General features: G+C 35.0%; 1 protein-coding gene across 1 annotated transcript in view; it reads right to left on the reverse strand.

The window, feature by feature from the left end:
• The window catches only part of LOC127844844 (dynein axonemal heavy chain 5-like), a 128,581-nt gene extending 109,685 nt beyond the window's left edge, over positions 1 to 18,896 (reverse strand). Inside the window, exon 1 of the mRNA XM_052375365.1 lies at positions 18,379 to 18,896. Within this exon, the coding sequence (XP_052231325.1) occupies positions 18,379 to 18,648 (270 nt within the window). The 5' untranslated portion in view covers positions 18,649 to 18,896. The remainder of the gene's footprint in view (positions 1 to 18,378) is intronic.
• Positions 18,897 to 19,110: the final 214 nt, after the last annotated feature.

Below are 19,110 nucleotides of genomic sequence, written 5' to 3' on the forward strand. Positions count from 1 at the left end.
TCTGATAGTATTCTTTGAAAAAAATCGAAGAAAATGCTAATTGTATAAATTCAGCAGACGACATTTTAGCAGACGACAAATTTCTGAGCATGCAAAGGGTTAAGGTCCATGTACAGCTCGGGACTGCCAGAGTGGTGTCTTATTATGACATTGGGCCTGAGGTGGGGTTTTCTTTTTCGTAAAAAAGTTTCAAAGTTTATTGTCTAATCCATACAATTTTTGCCATACGTCCCGAATTGTCCAGGATTGTCCCGGAAATGATTAACGTGTCACGCAGTCCAGGAAATCTGTCAAATGTACCGGATTTTACAAAATCCATATATACATGTACCTTATCTTAGGCTTAACTGCACCTCACATCTGTGTTCCCACTAATACGCAGCGTCTCCATGGCAATGCCTACCCGAATAGGTGACTACGGTTCATGTCAAAATCGATCAATTAACAGGGGTCCTGTTATCATATTGATTGTTCGCAGTCAAACCAAAAAGGCATTACCTTGTTTAATGTGGTTGTTAATTGGCTTTAATATACTACGTTATAATTTCCCTCTGCATAAGGGCAAAGGAGTTGTTCACACATCTGAAAATAAGTGTGGTTGTGAATAAGTCATGCGTGAATAACCGCATGTCAATATCAATCTATAGTTTCAGTGGCTTTGTTATACCAAGCACACTTATCAGTCCCTATTGTGTACTCCTCCACGATAAAATCGTGGACAGTTACTTCGGAAACTTTTGATGAAAACATCAATGTTGTCCTGGTCGAAATTGTGCATTTCATGCATTATTCTGTTATATCAAAACATTTATTTTTACGCGAGATTAAATTAAACAAGAGCTGTCAGAGGGCAGCACGCTCGACTATTTGAGTGCTTGACAGTATAACATAAACCATCATGGGGAAATTGTTCATATTCAATAAGGTCAAGGTAATAAAGTAATATTCGAAGTGGATGAGGACCATAATTGAAACATATTGATCACTTATGTTTTAAAGAAGTTGTACTTTATAGACAAATCTGATTTCAGGTATATTTTCCACAATCTCTTGAACATTTGTAAAGACATAAAACAAACTTATAAGATTTTATTTCAAGTTTGATAGCAATAGCTTGGGAGGGATGGTTGGACTATCCTTCAAAAATAAAATAAATAAATATTTGTGGATATTTTTTACCATGTTTCAAAGAAAAAATAATCTTTTTTGGTGGGGGGGGGTGGTTGGGGTGGGGGTGGAGAGTGGGGTATAATGTGGGGGTGTAGTCATTTATTAGATGATCTTTCAAAAATAAAACAAGAGGGCCATGATGGCCCTGTATCGCTCCACTGTTTTTTTATGTGAAAAAAACGTGCAATGCGCATGGGTTGAAATATATTCAAGCATGTGACTTTCTCTTTCTATCCCTCGTCCTACTGTGCGCTTAACTTTGGAAGGGTGAGCATTTTTATATATGGAAAAAGTTACTTTCATGTTAACTAAACAGACTAAAAAGTTGGGATTTGTTGCACAGGTCCTTTGCTTATAACCTAGGTACATTTATCTCTCCAAAAGATATTGTCGTTCTTTCTATTTCACATATTTTTAGATGCTGAAGATCAAATCTACGCATTTGATTTGAAACAGATTCACAAGACCCATATGAATCAAAATTCCTTAACCCTTTACCAAACAACACATTTTGGACTTTCCCAATTTGAAAGAGGTTGCAGACGACAATTAAATTGTAATGTAAAGTCGTCAGCTACAAACCTGTAAAATCCTGTTAGTGTTTGGTAAAGGGTTAATAATCTCTGGTTCCTTCTTAAGAGCCTTTCACACATTTATAACAAATACAATAGTGGCATCTTTCTTTGTAAAGAATCATCTCAAAATATAACAAGGGCTGCTTGTAAAACATGCATGCCCCCCATATGGGCTGTCAGTTGTAGTGGCAGCCATTGTGTGAATACATTTTTTGGCACTGTGACCTTGACCTTCGACCTAGTGACCTAAAAATCAATAGGGGTCATCTGCGAGTCATGATCAATGTACCTATGAAGTTTCATGATCCTAGGCGGATTAGCTTTCTTAAGTTATCATCCGGAAACCATTTTACTGTGTAAAGTCACCATGACCTTGACCTTTGACCTAGTGACCTGAACGTCAATAGGGGTCATCTGCGAGCCATGATCAATGTACCTATTAAGTTTCATGATCCTTGGCGTAAGCCTTCTTGAGTTATCATCTGAAAATCAATAGGGGTCATCTGCGAAGTTTCATGATCCTAGGCATTAGAGTTCTTGAGTTATCATCCAGAAACCATTTTACTATTTCGGGTCACCGTGACCTTGACCACCGTGACCTTGACCTTTGACCTAGTGACCTAAAAATCAATAGGGGTCATCTGCAAGTCATGATCAATGTACCTATGAAGTTATATGATCCTAGTCATAAGCGTTCATGAGTTATCATCCCTAAACCATTTTACTATTTCGGGTCACCATGATCTTGATCTAGTGACTTGAAAATCAATAGGGGTCATCTGCGAGTCATGATCAATGTACCTACGAAGTTTCATGATCCTAGACATAAGCGTTCTTGAGTTATCATCCTGAAACCATTTTAGTATTTCGGGTCACCGTGACCTTGACCTTTGACCTAGTGACCTGAAAATTAATAGGGGGTCATCTGCGAGTCATGAACAAATTTGGTAGAGGACTATTAGATATCACTACATACCAAATTTAGTAGCCCTAGGCTCTATAAATATGAACAAGAAGATTTTTAAAGTTTGCACAAAATAGGCCTTTTTAAGCATATGTTCATTTTTGTGACCCCCGAGGCAGGGTCAAATTTGTCCCCAGGGGAATAATTTGAACAAACTAAGTAGAGACCTATTAGATGTCACTACATACCGAATTTGGTAGAAATAGGCCCAATAGTTATGGACAAGATTGTTAAAGTTTGCAATATAAGCATATGTTCAATTTTGTGTACCCTGGGGAACGGTCAAATTTGATCCCAGGGGCTTAATTTGAACAAACTTGGTAGAGGACTATTAGATGTCATTACATACCAAATTTGGTAGCCCTATGCCATACAGTTATGGACAAGAAGATTTCTAAAGTTTGCACACAACGGGCCTTTCATAAGCAAATTTAATTATTTGACCCCCGGGGCAGGGTCAAATTTGACCCCAGGGGCATAATTTCAAGAAACTTGGTCGAGAACTATAAAATGTCACTACATACAAAATTTGGTAGCTCTAGGCCCAATGCTTATGGACGAGAAGATTTTTAAAGTTTTCACAAAATAGGCCTTATATAAGCAAATTTTCAATTTTTTGACCCCCCAGGGCAGGGTCAAATTTGACCCCAGGGGCATAATATGAAGAAACTTGGTAGAGGGCTATAAGATGTCACTACATACCAAATTTGGTAGCCCTAGGCCCAATGGTTATGGACAAGAAGATTTCTTAAGTTTTCACAAAATAGGCTTTATATAGGCAAATTTTCAATTTTTTGACCCCCGGGGCAGGGTCAAATTTGACCCCAGGGGCATAATTTGAAGAAACTTGGTAGAGGACTATAAGATGTCACTACATACCAAATTTGGTAGCCCTAGGCCCAATGGTTATGGACAAGAAGATTTTTAAAGTTTTCACAAAATAGGCCTTATATAGGCAAATTTTCAATTTTTTGACCCCCGGGGCAGGGTCAAATTTGACCCAGGGGCATAATTTGAAGAAACTTGGTAGAGGACTATAAGATGTCACTACATACCAAATTTGGTAGCCCTAGGCCCAATGGTTATGGACAAGAAGATTTTTTAAGTTTTCACAAAATAGGCCTTATATAAGCAAATTTTCAATTTTTGACCCCCGGGGCAGGGTCAAATTTGACCCATTTAAACAAATTTGGAAGAGGTTCAACCCAGGAACATTCCTGAGAAATTTCATCAGAATCGGACCAGTAGTTGAGGAGAAGAAGATGTTTAAAGAAAAAGCTAACGCATGCACGCACACACGCACGCACGCAGGCAAGACGGACACAGGACCATGACATAAGCCCCGCTGGCCTATGGCCAGTGGAGCTAAAAAATATATTTTAAAAAAGGTGGGGCGTGGGGTATGGTTTTGGGTGGAGTCTATCGTGGTATGTCAGGTAAGTGTTGTTATGTCAAAGTGTGAATCAAATCTGATCATAAATAAAGAAATTATGGCAATTAAATTAAAATTTATTAATTTGACCTTGAGATTCAAGGTTATTCAAAGGTCAAGGTCAAATTTAACTTGCCAGGTACAGTACCCTCATGATAGTAAGAAAATATTTGAAGTTTGAAAGCAATAGCCTTGATACTTAAGAAGTAAAGTGGATCTAACCACAAAATTTAACAAAATATTCAAAGTTACTAAGACAAAAAAGGGCCATAATTCCATTAAAATGCCAACCAGAGTTATGCAACTTGCCCTGTACAGTCCCCTTACAATAGTTAGTGTGTTTTTCAAGTCTGAAAGCAATAGCTTTGATACTTTAGGAGTAAAATGGACCAAAACACAAAATTTGACCAAATGATAAATTATCTAAGTAAAAAAGGGGTCATAATTCTGTCAAAATGCCAGTGAGAGTTACATAACTTTGCCTGCACAGTCCCCTTATGATAGTTAGTAAGTGTTGCAAGCATGAAAGCAATAGCTTTGATACTTTAGAAATGAAGTGAACCTAAACACAAAACTTAAACAAAAATATAAAAAGGGAACATAATTCTTACAAAATGCTTGATACAGTTGTCTGCTCTTGTTTATAGATTGTGGTCATGGTTAGGAAGTATGCAAAATATAAAATCAATATGACAAGGTACATAGAAATATTTGAGGTACGCAACAAACTTTAACATAGATTTATCAATAATATGCATATTCTAAGTGGAAAAAGGGCCATAATTCTTACAAAATGCTTGTTACGGTTGTCTGCTCCTGTTTATAGATCGGGGTCATGTTGGTTAAGAAGTATGTAAAATATGAAAGCAATATGTCAAGGGACATAGAAAATATTTGAGGTGGTACGCAAACTTTAACATAGATTTATCAATAATATGCATGTTCTAAGTGAAAAAACGGGCCATAATTCTTACAAAATGCTTGATACAGCTGTCTGCTCTTGTTTACAGGTTGGGGTCATGTTGTTAACGAAGTATACACAATATAAAAGCAATAAGTCAAGGGACATAGACAATATTTGAGGTGGTACGCAAACTTTAACATACCAACGCTCACGGGAACGGGAACGCAGACGCCTGGGTGAGCAGGATAGCTTCACTATATATATTTCATATATAATAGTTGAGCTAAAAAACAACACACAAACAATGTGTATCTTTATTGTCTTTAAGATAATTAATTATTGAAACAATTACTGTAACGTATTACTAGTTAAACAAAATGCAAATTGCCTCATAGGCGGATATATTATACGATTTGACGTTGCTGCATGTAGGCGCACCTGCCGCTTACATTATTTGAACAAGATTGCGTACTTTAAAGAAAATAAATTGTGACTTGACAAACATGGCAATTAAGATAAAATAAACTTTGAATTAACTTAGAAAAGCTTAATGAAATGCCTGTGATAATCAACGATGCATACACTTGTTTTAGATGCTAACAACCTATTTATTACTAATGCACTCAATTTAGGATGTGAAAAAAATGCGTACCAAAAATGCATATATGTCTATATTATATATCGCTATATGTGCACATGTCCCGGAAAATCTGCAATTATATCCCGGAAAATATAATACATAAAATAACACAGTTTACAAACATGCATGGCTCATTTTCTAGATTTGTAATAGACATTTTAAGTGTGTCACATTACAATTTAAACTATTGCCTTCTTTACAAATACCTGTTACATTGACTATAATACATCATAAAAACCAGATTGCCCCTGTTAACCTTTTGCTTAACACCTGCAATAAAATATTGAAGTTGATAAAACGCTGGTGATTGTAAAACTTCGGGACACTTAAATGCCCATAGTGAAAAATGATGTAAAAGAGCGACTACCAGCAAGGATCAGATCCTAAGTGGACTGGTTATAAAAATGAACCAAACATTGCATCCTGTGTATCAACAAGTGTTTTTTTTATACAACACATATGAATTTACTTCATTTTAAGTGGTTTCTCATAATTTTAGCTACATTAATTTCCATTAAATGATGGACCTAAAATATGAATGTAATGTTACACAATACAATCATAATCCTTTTAAATATACCATATTGTACAAATCTCCTTATACAGCTTAAAACCTACATTTATACAAATACCATAGATTTCATTTGTCAGGCAACAATATCTAAACATCAATAATAGTACAATTTTTTCTGCTTAGAATTTCTGAAAAAATAAAGTTGTACTTACCAACTTAGTGACAATATTTTGTTGCCTCACAGCTACCCTAACACGTTTGAACGCTTTTTTAAAAGCTAGTCTTCCAGCCATGTTTAAGAAACTAGACTGTTTTAAAAGCATTAATATAATGACATCTGTTTTGTTTCTCTGGAAACGATTTATGTTATCGCTCTGTTGACATTACATCAAAAGTAACTTCATCATGTCCTTGAGATACGGCAAAAATCAATGTTATGCTTCAGTTATATCCACAATAAGTCATTCATGGGACTGTAATACCTCAACCCTAATATTTCCGGTAAATGTGTCAATTTCGGAATCTTCCCTGAGAAAATCACATCCCATTATGAGGAATTCCTTTTAAGAGGCTTTATTATCATGGAATTGCTTCCGGGTGATTCTTTTATTTGACTTAAGTGAATTTCAGTCAATATGCCTTGAAAGATGTTTTCACCTTGATCACAGAGTTTACCAGAATGATGACATTCAGTGTTCTTCGAATGTTTTTAAAGTCAATACAGATTGTAAACACTTGTGTTCTCATATTGAGGCCAACTTGAAAAATATAGTCCCATATCTAAAGACATCCTTTTTTTACTGAAAATGCTTACAAAACTACACGTTGATTTTCAAATGAAACGTTTGACGCCATCTTTTTGTGCGTAATTTAAAAAAAAAAGAAACAAAAAAATTATTTGTATTTACTTTTTCGTTTTCTTTTAAGCAAATGTTAAAATTATGTAATCACTAACTAAATCTATCTTTTAGACTCCTCCACAACTGGTAATGTACATGTATTCTGAGAAAATTATTAAACTTCTGCCATTTCATTTTGCTATGTTTTTTAAAAACTAAATTTCATACTATAATGCTCACATTTTTCAGAACCAATCCATGGACAACCTGCTCACTCTGTATTTATTTATTAACAATACAAAGTACATTGACTTATTAACACAGCGTCACCAGGTACTATCCCAAAAGCCAGTGCCTGATAACTGCACATAATGGCATTACACACAACAATTCATGCAATATTTGAGGCAAAATCAGCACACATATACATGAAAATATTGAGAGCTCATCCATCAACAAGCTGATGGGAAACCCAACACCCCTCCTTGCAGCCATTGCAATATCAACAATGATGGACACTTGCTGAAAACAGATTCTATCAGCTGAAAATTGCTCATGAACTATTATATCAAAAGATGTTATAAAGCTATTATGTCAAGATGATATATGGATATTTCTGAGCCAAGTTGAAAAGGCATTCAGTTAATAATTGCAATTGATTGTTTCAACGAGTGACACAACAATAATAATAATGTCCACAATATGAATATGCTTGGCAGAAACAACTAAGCATAATAAATCAGGTCACATCATGGTACAAAATTTACAAAAAAATTGAAAGGAAACATAACATTTATATGTGCAAAATACTTGTTGACCTTTTTAACGGTGAAAGATTTGAGTTATAAGAGTCACCTGACCAGTGTCTTCTGACAAGAAAAAGAATATGTAAAACCCACACACGGCTGTTTATATGGGCACTAAGTTTTATATAAAATATATTATTATTTTTTAGGTATTACATTTATAGACAGAAAGACAGACAGGCAGGCAGGCAGGCAGGCAGGCAGGCAGGCAGGCAATCAGGCAGGCAATCAGACAGACGGACGGACGGACGGACGGACGGACGGATGGACGGACGGACGGACGGACGGACAGACAGACAGACAGACAGACAGACAGACAGACAGACAGACAGACAGACAGACAGACAGACAGACAGACAGACAGACAGACAGACAGACAGACAGACAGACAGACAGACAGACAGACAGACAGACTTAATCTGAACAAACTCTTGAATTTTTAGTTTCTATAACATCATAATGCAATATCAATGGCGAGAATAAAAAGTAAAAAAGCTTGCATTTTGCAACTAAAAGATATGTTATTCATTTCTTTACAGTTGATGACTTTATTTAAAGCCTGAAAATGGTAATAAAGACTCATGGGGTCCAATGCAGGAATTATGACACCTTTTTAATAATTAAATTTGTACAGGAAATTATATAGAGAACCTGTTGCAACAGTAATTTCAATTTGGTAGTCAAATGCAAATGCACGCGACAATTACCACATTACAGCTTGATTGATCTCAAAATCAATACTGGCGTTCTTGTTGTACAGCCAGGTACCGGTAATAACAATGTTATTAACACTATTGATGGTGTATTGTTGAGCGACATCAAGGCGGATTGTCCAAGGTGTTACTACAGTCATTTAGAGAACAATCTTAATGCAGGATGCTGCTTTATTTAATATCTGAAGATCTGTCTTAAATGGTTACTATCAAATTACAGTATTAAATATTGTTGGTTATTTTAAAGTATCATTGAAAGGTATAAGATATATATATAAATAAATTTTGGGCATTTAAGAACAATGAAAACAATTCATTTTACATTAATGTAATAAAAAGCTCCATAAACATGAGCTTTTTAATATGTTAAATGTGCGTATAAACTTCCTTGCATAATTTTAATTTGCCATGATCTTGGAACTTATTTTAATGGCCTGATAATTGGCTATAGTTTGTTTTTTTATTTCACGAAGGTGGGGCTACTCATTGCAGAAAAGGTCCTTGAGTTGAAATATATATTATACCCCACACTACCAATGATATTTACAACATATATTAATAGTAGAATTTAACTTCAATAAGAAATACCTGTTGGTAACCAACAAATCTATATCTATGTTATTGGTATAAAGAATGAAAAGCGTACATGTATTAAACAAATTGTGTGCATGTATTATTTTACTGATTCATAGGTATTTTAAATAACAATTAATATGACTGAATGGTTCAATTTTTCAGTTCAGCACTGTATTAACTGTTGCATTAAATGGAACTATACACTAATAACAGTGAATCTGTGATAATTGCCGCGGTTGTGTTTTTGTACCTTCTGCATTCAATATAAAAAAAGATGCATTTCTTATACAATTCATGATTACACAAAAATGCAATAATATAAACAATTTTAACCGTGCTATTACAATTAAAAATGTTTTAAAAAAGGTGTGATTATACAAAGGCCCTGTCTCACTATGATGCCGGCGGAGCCCCGGTGAGTGATCCGGGATGAACTGGGGCTCTACCGGGATGAACCAGGGCTCCACTTGGGACAACTGTGATGAACTGAGGACTACCGGGGCTCCACCGGGAAAGTATTAAAATGTTTAATACCTCTGGCATGAACCGGGAGTCACCAGGAAGGACCGGGAATGACCAGCGCGGCACCATGAAAAACCGGGATGGCACTGGGTTCAACTGGGACGTCACCGTAGCTCCACCAGGGCCCATACAGACCCCGAGGGAGCTACGGCAATGCTCCGGTGGAGCCACGGTGAATGCCGGCAGAGTCCCGGTATAGCTACGGTACATAAGTAAACCGGCGCTCTGTCAGAACGCCACTGGCCTTCACCAGGGCTCCGCCGGGGCATTACAGGGGACGACTGGGGTTAAACCAGGGGGTTGCCATAGCTCTGCCGGGATGTGATGCCGGTATAGCCCCAGTGAGTGCAGGTGGAGTTACGGTATACCGGGGCTCTGCCAGGACGCTGACGGCTTTCACCTGGGCTCAACGGGGGCATTACTGGCGACAACCAGGGCTCTGCCTGGGCTTCATCGCGATAAACGGTAGCCAGTCTGGCGTTGACCAGGACTCTGCCAGGCTGTTGACCCGCTTCAACCGGGGAGGCACCGGGAAATAGTGTTACCGCGTTAAAAAATGTAAACGAATCATCCCGGTTCTCACCGGTCGACCAGCGTAAGCAAACCGGGATGGACCGGGGCTCTACCGGCAATAGTGGGACTTGGGCTCAATGGGCATGGAAAGGACATTAATTGGCTAAAAATCTCACACAATTACCATGTGGTTTTTAAATGATTATTTGTTTTAAATAACCCATAATGTTATAAACGTTGTCATTGTTTAAATATACACAGTTATGATTAAAGAATATAAATTGAATTACAAACAGATGCTGAAAACATAGATTAAAGGTATTCATACATACTTTTGCAAAGATCCTATGATAAAGAAAATGTGTATATATACATGTAGGAATAATTGAAGTGGTTAGTGATTTATCATATAATAATGATTTGACTGTAATTTTATAGACCATTTATGTGCAACCCTTGTCAAATATATGCAGTAAAGCAAAACAAAAAAACTGTAATAAACTGAAATTCGTTATCACGGAAAGGTTAAAAGCAATAATTTTTTTATCCAAATGTTTACCAATTGACATACACCCCGAATTAACTGATTTATGCATACACACAGTTTGCTCTTTTTTGGATTAAAATACAAAAAAATAAATTATTCAGCAATTATTGATACATGGTTTATTATTTTACCTGACTGGTTTCGATTGTTTGTGCGGCTCTCACTATAGAGGTTCTGCCTCTGTTATCTAACACATCGGCACTAGCCTTCCGGGCTATAGTCTTAAATTTTGCCAACATCTTCTGGTTGAAAACCCACTAAATTACTCCAATGTTACTCCAATATATCCATCTCAGAAATCAAATAAACTCCTTCAGTTTTCACCCGATGCTTTAATTTCTGCTGGTGATGAAACACTGCACCAAAATGTGTCAAAACGTTTGATTTTTCATTAAGTCCGTTGAGAACATAAACTACATCCTTAAAACTTGTAAAAGAGTCATTACCATACAGTTCATCAGATACAAATACAGAATGTGTCATAGACGACTAAACAAATCAACATACACCAATTGCTATTATGCAAATCCAGCCAAGCCATATGTTATCTGGTTTTAAGACCTTAATCTACGTTCTTTTGTTCCATTTTAATTAATACACCTTAATCCATATGCCAGTTTGCATTGGGTTAATCTGTTCTATTTTACGAGTTACTAATCTGCCTCTAATATATCAAGAAATAATATATTTTAGCTTTGAAGTGGTCCTCAAAGCTTTATCTTAATAATACCCCTTTTTAATTCCTCAAAAGAAAACATTAGAAACAAAAGTAAAATATACCAAATCCATAACAACACTTTTAACAAGCTGCCTCTGTCATAAAGAACCATGTATTTTCCAGGAAAAATATATATTTCCTGATAATCCAAAGTTACAATAGATATACTAAGTCCCAAATATTGACAATTTAATCACTAGATAGAGTAAATGTTTTTCATAAGCATATGTGGTCTGCAACAATCTGGCTTGGGGTCTCTAAGGCGTATGAGGTAAACACAAGTGTTGCATCCGTTACTATAGTAACAACTGGCTACCCACAATGCACATTGCGCATAAAATATACCCAACACTATTATTGCATGAGGAAAATCAACATAAATGGAATTAATATTTCATGCCTTGAACATCAGCATCAGGCCAGGTTGAATTCCCTGTTGATTTGTTCATAATGGTTGAAATGCTGTGAATTATTTAGGTTCTGCTGGATCTACATTAGAGCTGAGGATCCATTAGTATTCCATAATGGAGAAATATTTACTAATGTATATAAAGCCATAAACATTGATTCATGTAAATGTATACATATAATGTAAATTACATGAGTAATCTGCTTATAGTTATATAAAAATACTTTCAAATAGATGCTCTCTGGGATCAAAATATTATTACATGTAGTTGAACATTTTTATCACATATCAGTCATTATACCCCAGGGATCAGTTAACCAACCCACACTTTTCTTGGGTTAGCTGGTTTTACCAGTACCAGGGTGCAGGACCACGTGTCCAGCACATCTGTAAACCCTTGAGAACGCTGTTTATCCTGAACCCTGAGTACTAAATGCATGTGGCTTATGCTGATAACAGAAAACTGCCCAACATGAATCAGAGCTTAGGGGGAAGAGAGCAAAAGAAAGGATTTAAGTACCTTTCCCCAAAAAAGTTGTGTGCCCAGGTTAGGGATCAAACCTGAAATCTATGATTTTAAGTGAAGCCCTCTATTAACTGAGCCACCTAGCCCCAAAACATCATCATTGAATCCAGCAATCAATCACTCAAGTAAATGATACCTATCACTAATCCCTTCTTCTAAAATTCTATCAATCACTAAATCACAAATATCACAAATATCCCTATTTAATCAAACACAAAATCATAAATATCCTTATTGAATCAAGCACTAATGCCATGTAGCTACAAATTAAACAAATCACTTCATTCTCACATCTTATGGAATACAATCAACCACAGCCTAAATATGCTGTTTGAAACAGTCATAGCACAGTCATAGCAATTTTTCAGTTTTATTAACAAATGGTGCAAGTTTATCTATAATTACCTTTTTCCAAAGACCAAAAACATAATCTTAATATGCAATGTGCAAAAACTGTTTGGACAAATCAATCTTCTAAAATAGAGAAATGAAGGCTGAGCCAAATGAGTGTTACATTTCACATTAACAAATATGTATTTACATAATGCCAATTTCCTGCATTTAAAACCATGTAACATGATGCATGAGTAATCATTGATGTAAATATTGGCTCCAATTAATATTCATTCTTTGAAGTACAGCCTAATTTGAATTAGCGCTTAACCTGCTTAAAGGTGCAATAATGATCTTTATTGCTTTCTTCACTAAATAAATGCTATGGTAAGGAAACAACCATTGCCATGTCATTTATGACTATGTCTGAACCAAGGTCAGCGTTAAAATTGAGATGTTTGACAGGATAATTATATTGGCAGTCTTGAAATGACGTCCTTGGGCAGGGTTTTGACCATGTCCAGATGAGTGATAATAATAAAAATAAAGCATTCGGATTGTGTATAGAGTTCAAAGAATTGGCACATAAAAATAATCCTGTTGAAACATTGTTTATAATGACTTTGTCCATATCATAAAATATCACAGTAAGCTTTTGTCTGGAATATTATCACTACATGGTCAAAACAGTAGACCTTATTTTACCTTGACCTACGAGCAGGCAAGATACTTGATGCAAACGATATGTACCCCTTGATGTGGTGATAATTTGTGCGGATTCATTTTCGAATCACATTATGCACAAACAAATGGGCTGTGCTCTGTGAAAAAGGGGTTTAATGCATGTGCGTAAAGTGTCATCCCATATTAGCCTGTGCAGTATGCACAGGCTAATCAGGGAAAACACTTTCCGCCTACACTGGATTTTTGCTAAGAAGAGACTGTCTTTAAACAGAAAATATCATAAAAGCAGAAAGTGTCTTCCTTGACTGGACTGCGGACTGCACAGGCTAACCTGGGATGATACTTTACGCACATGCATTAAACCACCTTTTCACAGGGCATGGTCCAAATATAAGCGAGACATGCCAACAAATACATGCATTCAAAAACACATAGTTCATATGTACACATACTGACAAAATAAACACTAAATGCCCTAGTCTACCATTATTATGGCTGCGGTTCATAAATAAGAAAATCTTAATAATGCAGAAATAAATTTTTGTCACAAATTTTGATGCCTTAAGACCATTTGCACAATATATTTGTCTTTAACTGTTGTCTTGATTCTAAAATGTTTACCTAAGACAAACAAAAAATGCATAGTTTTTACTTGCTTTTTTTCATTAGAATTAGCCAAGCACAACTCTCCTTTTGAAATTATGCATGACAAACAAAAGATAGGGGAAGTTTACAAAACTGCCCTAAAATATATAGTTTTGTTTGCTTATTTTGTGCTATAGAAATAAAGCTGAATTATTATATCCTTCTTCCTTATCTCCCTTTAGACAAAGGACACAATTAACATTGTGGAGCTTCAGTAAGACTGTGCACCGTAAATAGTCCCGTACCTGACTACATGGGATGCTTTGGATTCAAAAACTATCTTCTGCTGAGTCCTGGGAGATATTTGTCTAAACTTTTACTATATTTTCCTCAAACAGAATTTATAACCTGCATCTCTTTAAAGTTCAAAGGCCATATTAAGAGCATGATCGACACCAAATGCAAATAAAGCAAACAATTTAAGCGCATGATGCATGCTAATTAAGTGCACAATTGACAGGTCAATGTAGTAAGAAATAAGAGCTTTATTATCAGAATGGTGATTTAAACACCATGGTTATTAAAAAACCTTGCATACGCTGCTAGTTTAGAGCCTTGACAATCTGTGCTTTAGTAGTACATACAGAATGACTTGAGTCTTTCAACAAAGTGATTTCCTTTTATATATGGTCACCTCCTTGTACCTGCTTGTACTGGGGGTCTAATAATTATGCTTCTACATGTCTTAATAGCTACATGTTAATTTCAAGTTTTTATTTCATCATAAGAGTTTCATCAACAAAAACATCTTTCTTTCAATAAGGCAGATGGTGACACTAGCATTAAGTTAAATGTGCAAAATGTTGGCGACTCATTGCACCATGCAGCCTTGTTCGACAATGCTTTTGAATGACAAATGAGCTCAGTGAAAAGGATGTTTAATGCATGTGCATAAAGTGTTGTCCCATATTAGCCTGTGCAGTCTGCGCATTTGAGGATGATTTAAAGATTTGCATACAACATAACAGAATTATTTGCATACTGTAAACTTGACCTTTGAGTGCTTTTTTTTAGTACTGCCTTTGACATGCACCTTCCAAATACTGAAAACAGTGATTAACTAAAAAGGGGGAAGGGTCATCATCAGGGACATGTTTTGTTCATGTTTTGTTCATAAAACATACCATCTCATTTTGCCAAACATTTGTAAGCCATTCAATGCCTAGTGATATAAATTATACTGTCTATTTACTAAATTACACAAAGACAGGGTCAAAACCAACCTCATTGATGTTGCATACAATCGATTTGCCAAATTTTGGTTCATACATTTTAATGAAATAAAAACAGTTTATGTAGTCAATATATATTATACTTAAATCTACATTTGTCATGCTTATATATATAGTAACCTGATGCTTGGGACATGTATTTGTTAACATTTGTTAATCATTGAAAGGCATGATCGGTAACTCTAATTTAATACAAATTATATCATGCTTAACTATTACATCGTTCTCTCAAAACTCTTTTACACAAATAACAGAAATATATTCTCCACAGCTAAACAAATTTTCACACCTTTTTTAATCTGATTATGAACCTCATAATATTTACTTTCAAATAGAAACCACCGCCTAACATACAAATCTATTTAAGGCATTTGGCTATATAGACCAGTTTATTGAATGTCATGCAAAGTGCTTATCTTAACTTTATGGGTTTTCAATATTTTATAATACCCTTGATTCAATAATCAAACATAATCATGGTTGTCAGAGGTGACGACATAAACAAACATGGGTGAAAGTGTCAAATCAGAGTAGTTCAACAAGGGAGGTAACTAAGAAGCTTTCTGATACTTTTGAAATGTGTTATTGTCTCCCTTGGTAAAAATTACTTCGTTCACATGACACAAATTGAACATAAGACCTGTTAATCCCAGGCCTTTTCCGCTCTATTTCGGGAAAACGCCACACTGGAATTTTTGGCATTTTGTATCGTGAAAAACCTCATTTTGGGAAAAAAAATAAATCACAAAACTGGCTCAATTGGGAAAAAAATTCGCATGTAAATAGTGTTTCTTATATTTCAAAGAAGCCGTTTACTGGTAAATAACAACTATTTTGATAACATATGATTAAAATTTTACAAAATATTATGAACATGTGTGATAAGTACAGGTTTTTGATCTGATTTTGGGGAAAGGGCGTGGCCTTTTTTGAGGGGAAATAATCGTGCGAAACGCCGGATTTTGGGGAAAATAAGGGAAGTCTTAAATAATCAATTTAACATATTGTACTGTTTTTAAAACAAATTCAAGGCAACATATAATTTGATTATGCAACATTTTTCTATTTTCTGCACTGGATCAGGTTAACTTATATATTTAAAGGTTTAAAAAAAAAATAAAAAAAATTTGGAATTGGGAAAAAATAATTCAATTGGGAAAGAAAAAACAAACAGATTTGCATTGGGAATGGGGCCGATATTCGGACCCGTGGCATAGGGCAGAAAAGGCCTGAATCCTCATGCTTTCACTTTGAGAATCATAATTCTTTTAATTGGTTCTGGTCAAAAGTATATCCATGTTCATTATAGACCAATTTTGGTTTGATATTTTACCGTTTGACATGTTATAATAGATTATTTTCAAGTATTATTACCCTATGTTCTGTAAAAATACTTAATCCAATGCTAATTCAATCGGCTAATTCATTTAGAGCTTTAATTACACTGGGTGTGATTTGGTCCTGAAATGAACACATGCGTTTCAAATGTTATATTTATATTCCGTCAGTCTTGCCAACTTTAATAAAAGTCATCATAAGAAATAGACCACGGATTTTCCGTCTAGAGAATTTGGACGCAATTTGCAGATTAAATGCCACAGGGATTAAGCTTTCAGTTTGGAAAAACAGCCAAAATTAATACAAATGATAGCTTTCAAAATGTCATAGCAAAAATGCCCATATACCAGTCATTCCATACTCCAATGCTCAAACAATTGGACTTTACAGTATTCTTTGTATTTTAACAGTACAATGTGTGTAACAGTACAATGTGTGTATTGTAAGAACGTTTTTTTAGAAGAAACAAGTATAAAAATCATTTTGAATGTACACACTAATTTTCTTTATAATTTCAAATTTCTATAGTTATAGCTCTGCAGAAAAAAAATTAAATATGAGATTCTATTTTTTCTTGAAGTTAATGCTATTTTTGCTAGAAAAAAACTGGAGCTATAAAAGTTTTAGATTTTCATGGTATAAATAACTATGTGTTAATTAAATATGGGAGTGGGTGAGGGATCATGGGGAGAGCCTTTGCACTGCATATCCTCTTACAAAAAGACTAATCCGCCGTTCTATATAATAACTTCAATGGCAAAAAGGGCATTTCTAAATGTTTAACTTACCACCATTAAATGCTTCAGAAGTTGGAGTATAATAAACTTTTTCTACCACAAGCTTTAATGGCTGTCTATTGAATGTTCTTATTTAAACAAACCAGGCTCTATCAGGCAATATGTACTTGTAACTGAATAGATGATCAATAAAGTTATTAATAAATCGATCAATAAATATGTCGCAATTTAAAACATTTTGTAACTTTTTTAATGCATACCCTTTTCAATAAACTCCTAAATATTTTCTGTCAAACTTGACAAACTGTGATAAACATTCAATGTGATAATCAAGGCTCCGCTACAGCCTAAGTCAAATTAAATCACAGCTGAGAATTGTGAATGTTATTTTCCATAAAAACCTTTTTTCACATTAGGAAATGCTGCTACTATCACAAATGACTTTGTATCTTCTCATATATTACATAAAGCATTAGCTAAAAAACACTTTGGCATTATTTATGATAACAAATTAGTTGCATAGCGATTAAAAGGGTGATTTCATTGTTTCCTGGAAGGGGGGGGGGGGTCAATTATTATTTGGATGTCATATCATGGGGACAGTCATTATAATACTATCTGTATATCTGTACTAAATTTTTGTATTAAGAATACAAATCTTTTGTTCAGTGATCATAATGAATAAGGGCTTATAACGTGCAAACCGAACGAAAATAAAAGTATTGAGAGAATTCCTTAAACACTAAATGATGTTTAATTTCTTATAGCTACTTTTACAATTTTGAAAAAAAGTCAGTTAACTATCATACATTCTTGGTCTTAGTGTATTAAACATTTTACATTATTAATTTACCATGTACCAGTGAGTCACACCAGAGGTAGTCAAAATAACAACTATAAAAGGAACATGTAACCATACAGTAAACCTTTATTTTATCACCAATATCCAATCAGTTCAACATTTCTATTTATCAACATCTACTGGCACTACATAGCAAGTAGCAACTGTAGCAGCAACCAAACTTGCCCCAAAATTCTCACCTGCTTCTTAATCAAATTCTCCGGAGGGACGTAACTGATTTTCCGTCCAATGACACTGTAAGTGCTGACCTTACGACCTTCAGGCTGCTCCTTGCTTACTCGCCTGAGACCCCCGTATGCAGTGGCCTGACCATGCGTCCCAGCATCCTCGTCGTGACTAACTTTTCTCAGCGCATGAGTTTCATCTATTGTAGTCAGGTGACCTCCCTCCCCAATGGAAGGGGGCTGAAGGGCTGTACTTATTTTTCTAGTCCTTTTTTCGCCACTCATTTTTGTCTTTGCAACAGTTAAAAGTCGTTTTTAAAAAATAGATCTATATCTAGCACAGGTTCATTTCTTGTTTACAGGCTAAACTCCTTGACAAGTACACATCACATATCGTATACAAAGTTATTGTCTTATTGGAAAGTTAATTTTTCCAGGCTTATTATTTTCCAACCAATGTTCATTGATGTTTTTTGAAATCTACTACAATTTTATTTCTCATATACACAATTCCTCAACAAGTACACATTTTATGACATTTTTGTTCTATTTGTTTATATTTTAAAATATCAAGACAGATCGCTTTGAGTAATTTATCACAGAATCTACACGCTAACTAAATAATCAGTAGAAATTTTTTCCATCAGTAAATAAAGCAAAGCTTTACGATAATCCTCATTATTTATTTCACTGATAACCTTTTGCTCATAGATTGTTATAGTTGTGTTTTATTAGTCCAGATCTCAC

This window comes from Dreissena polymorpha, chromosome 9 (assembly GCF_020536995.1).
Source record: "Dreissena polymorpha isolate Duluth1 chromosome 9, UMN_Dpol_1.0, whole genome shotgun sequence".
Taxonomy (NCBI): Eukaryota; Metazoa; Mollusca; class Bivalvia; order Myida; family Dreissenidae; genus Dreissena; species Dreissena polymorpha.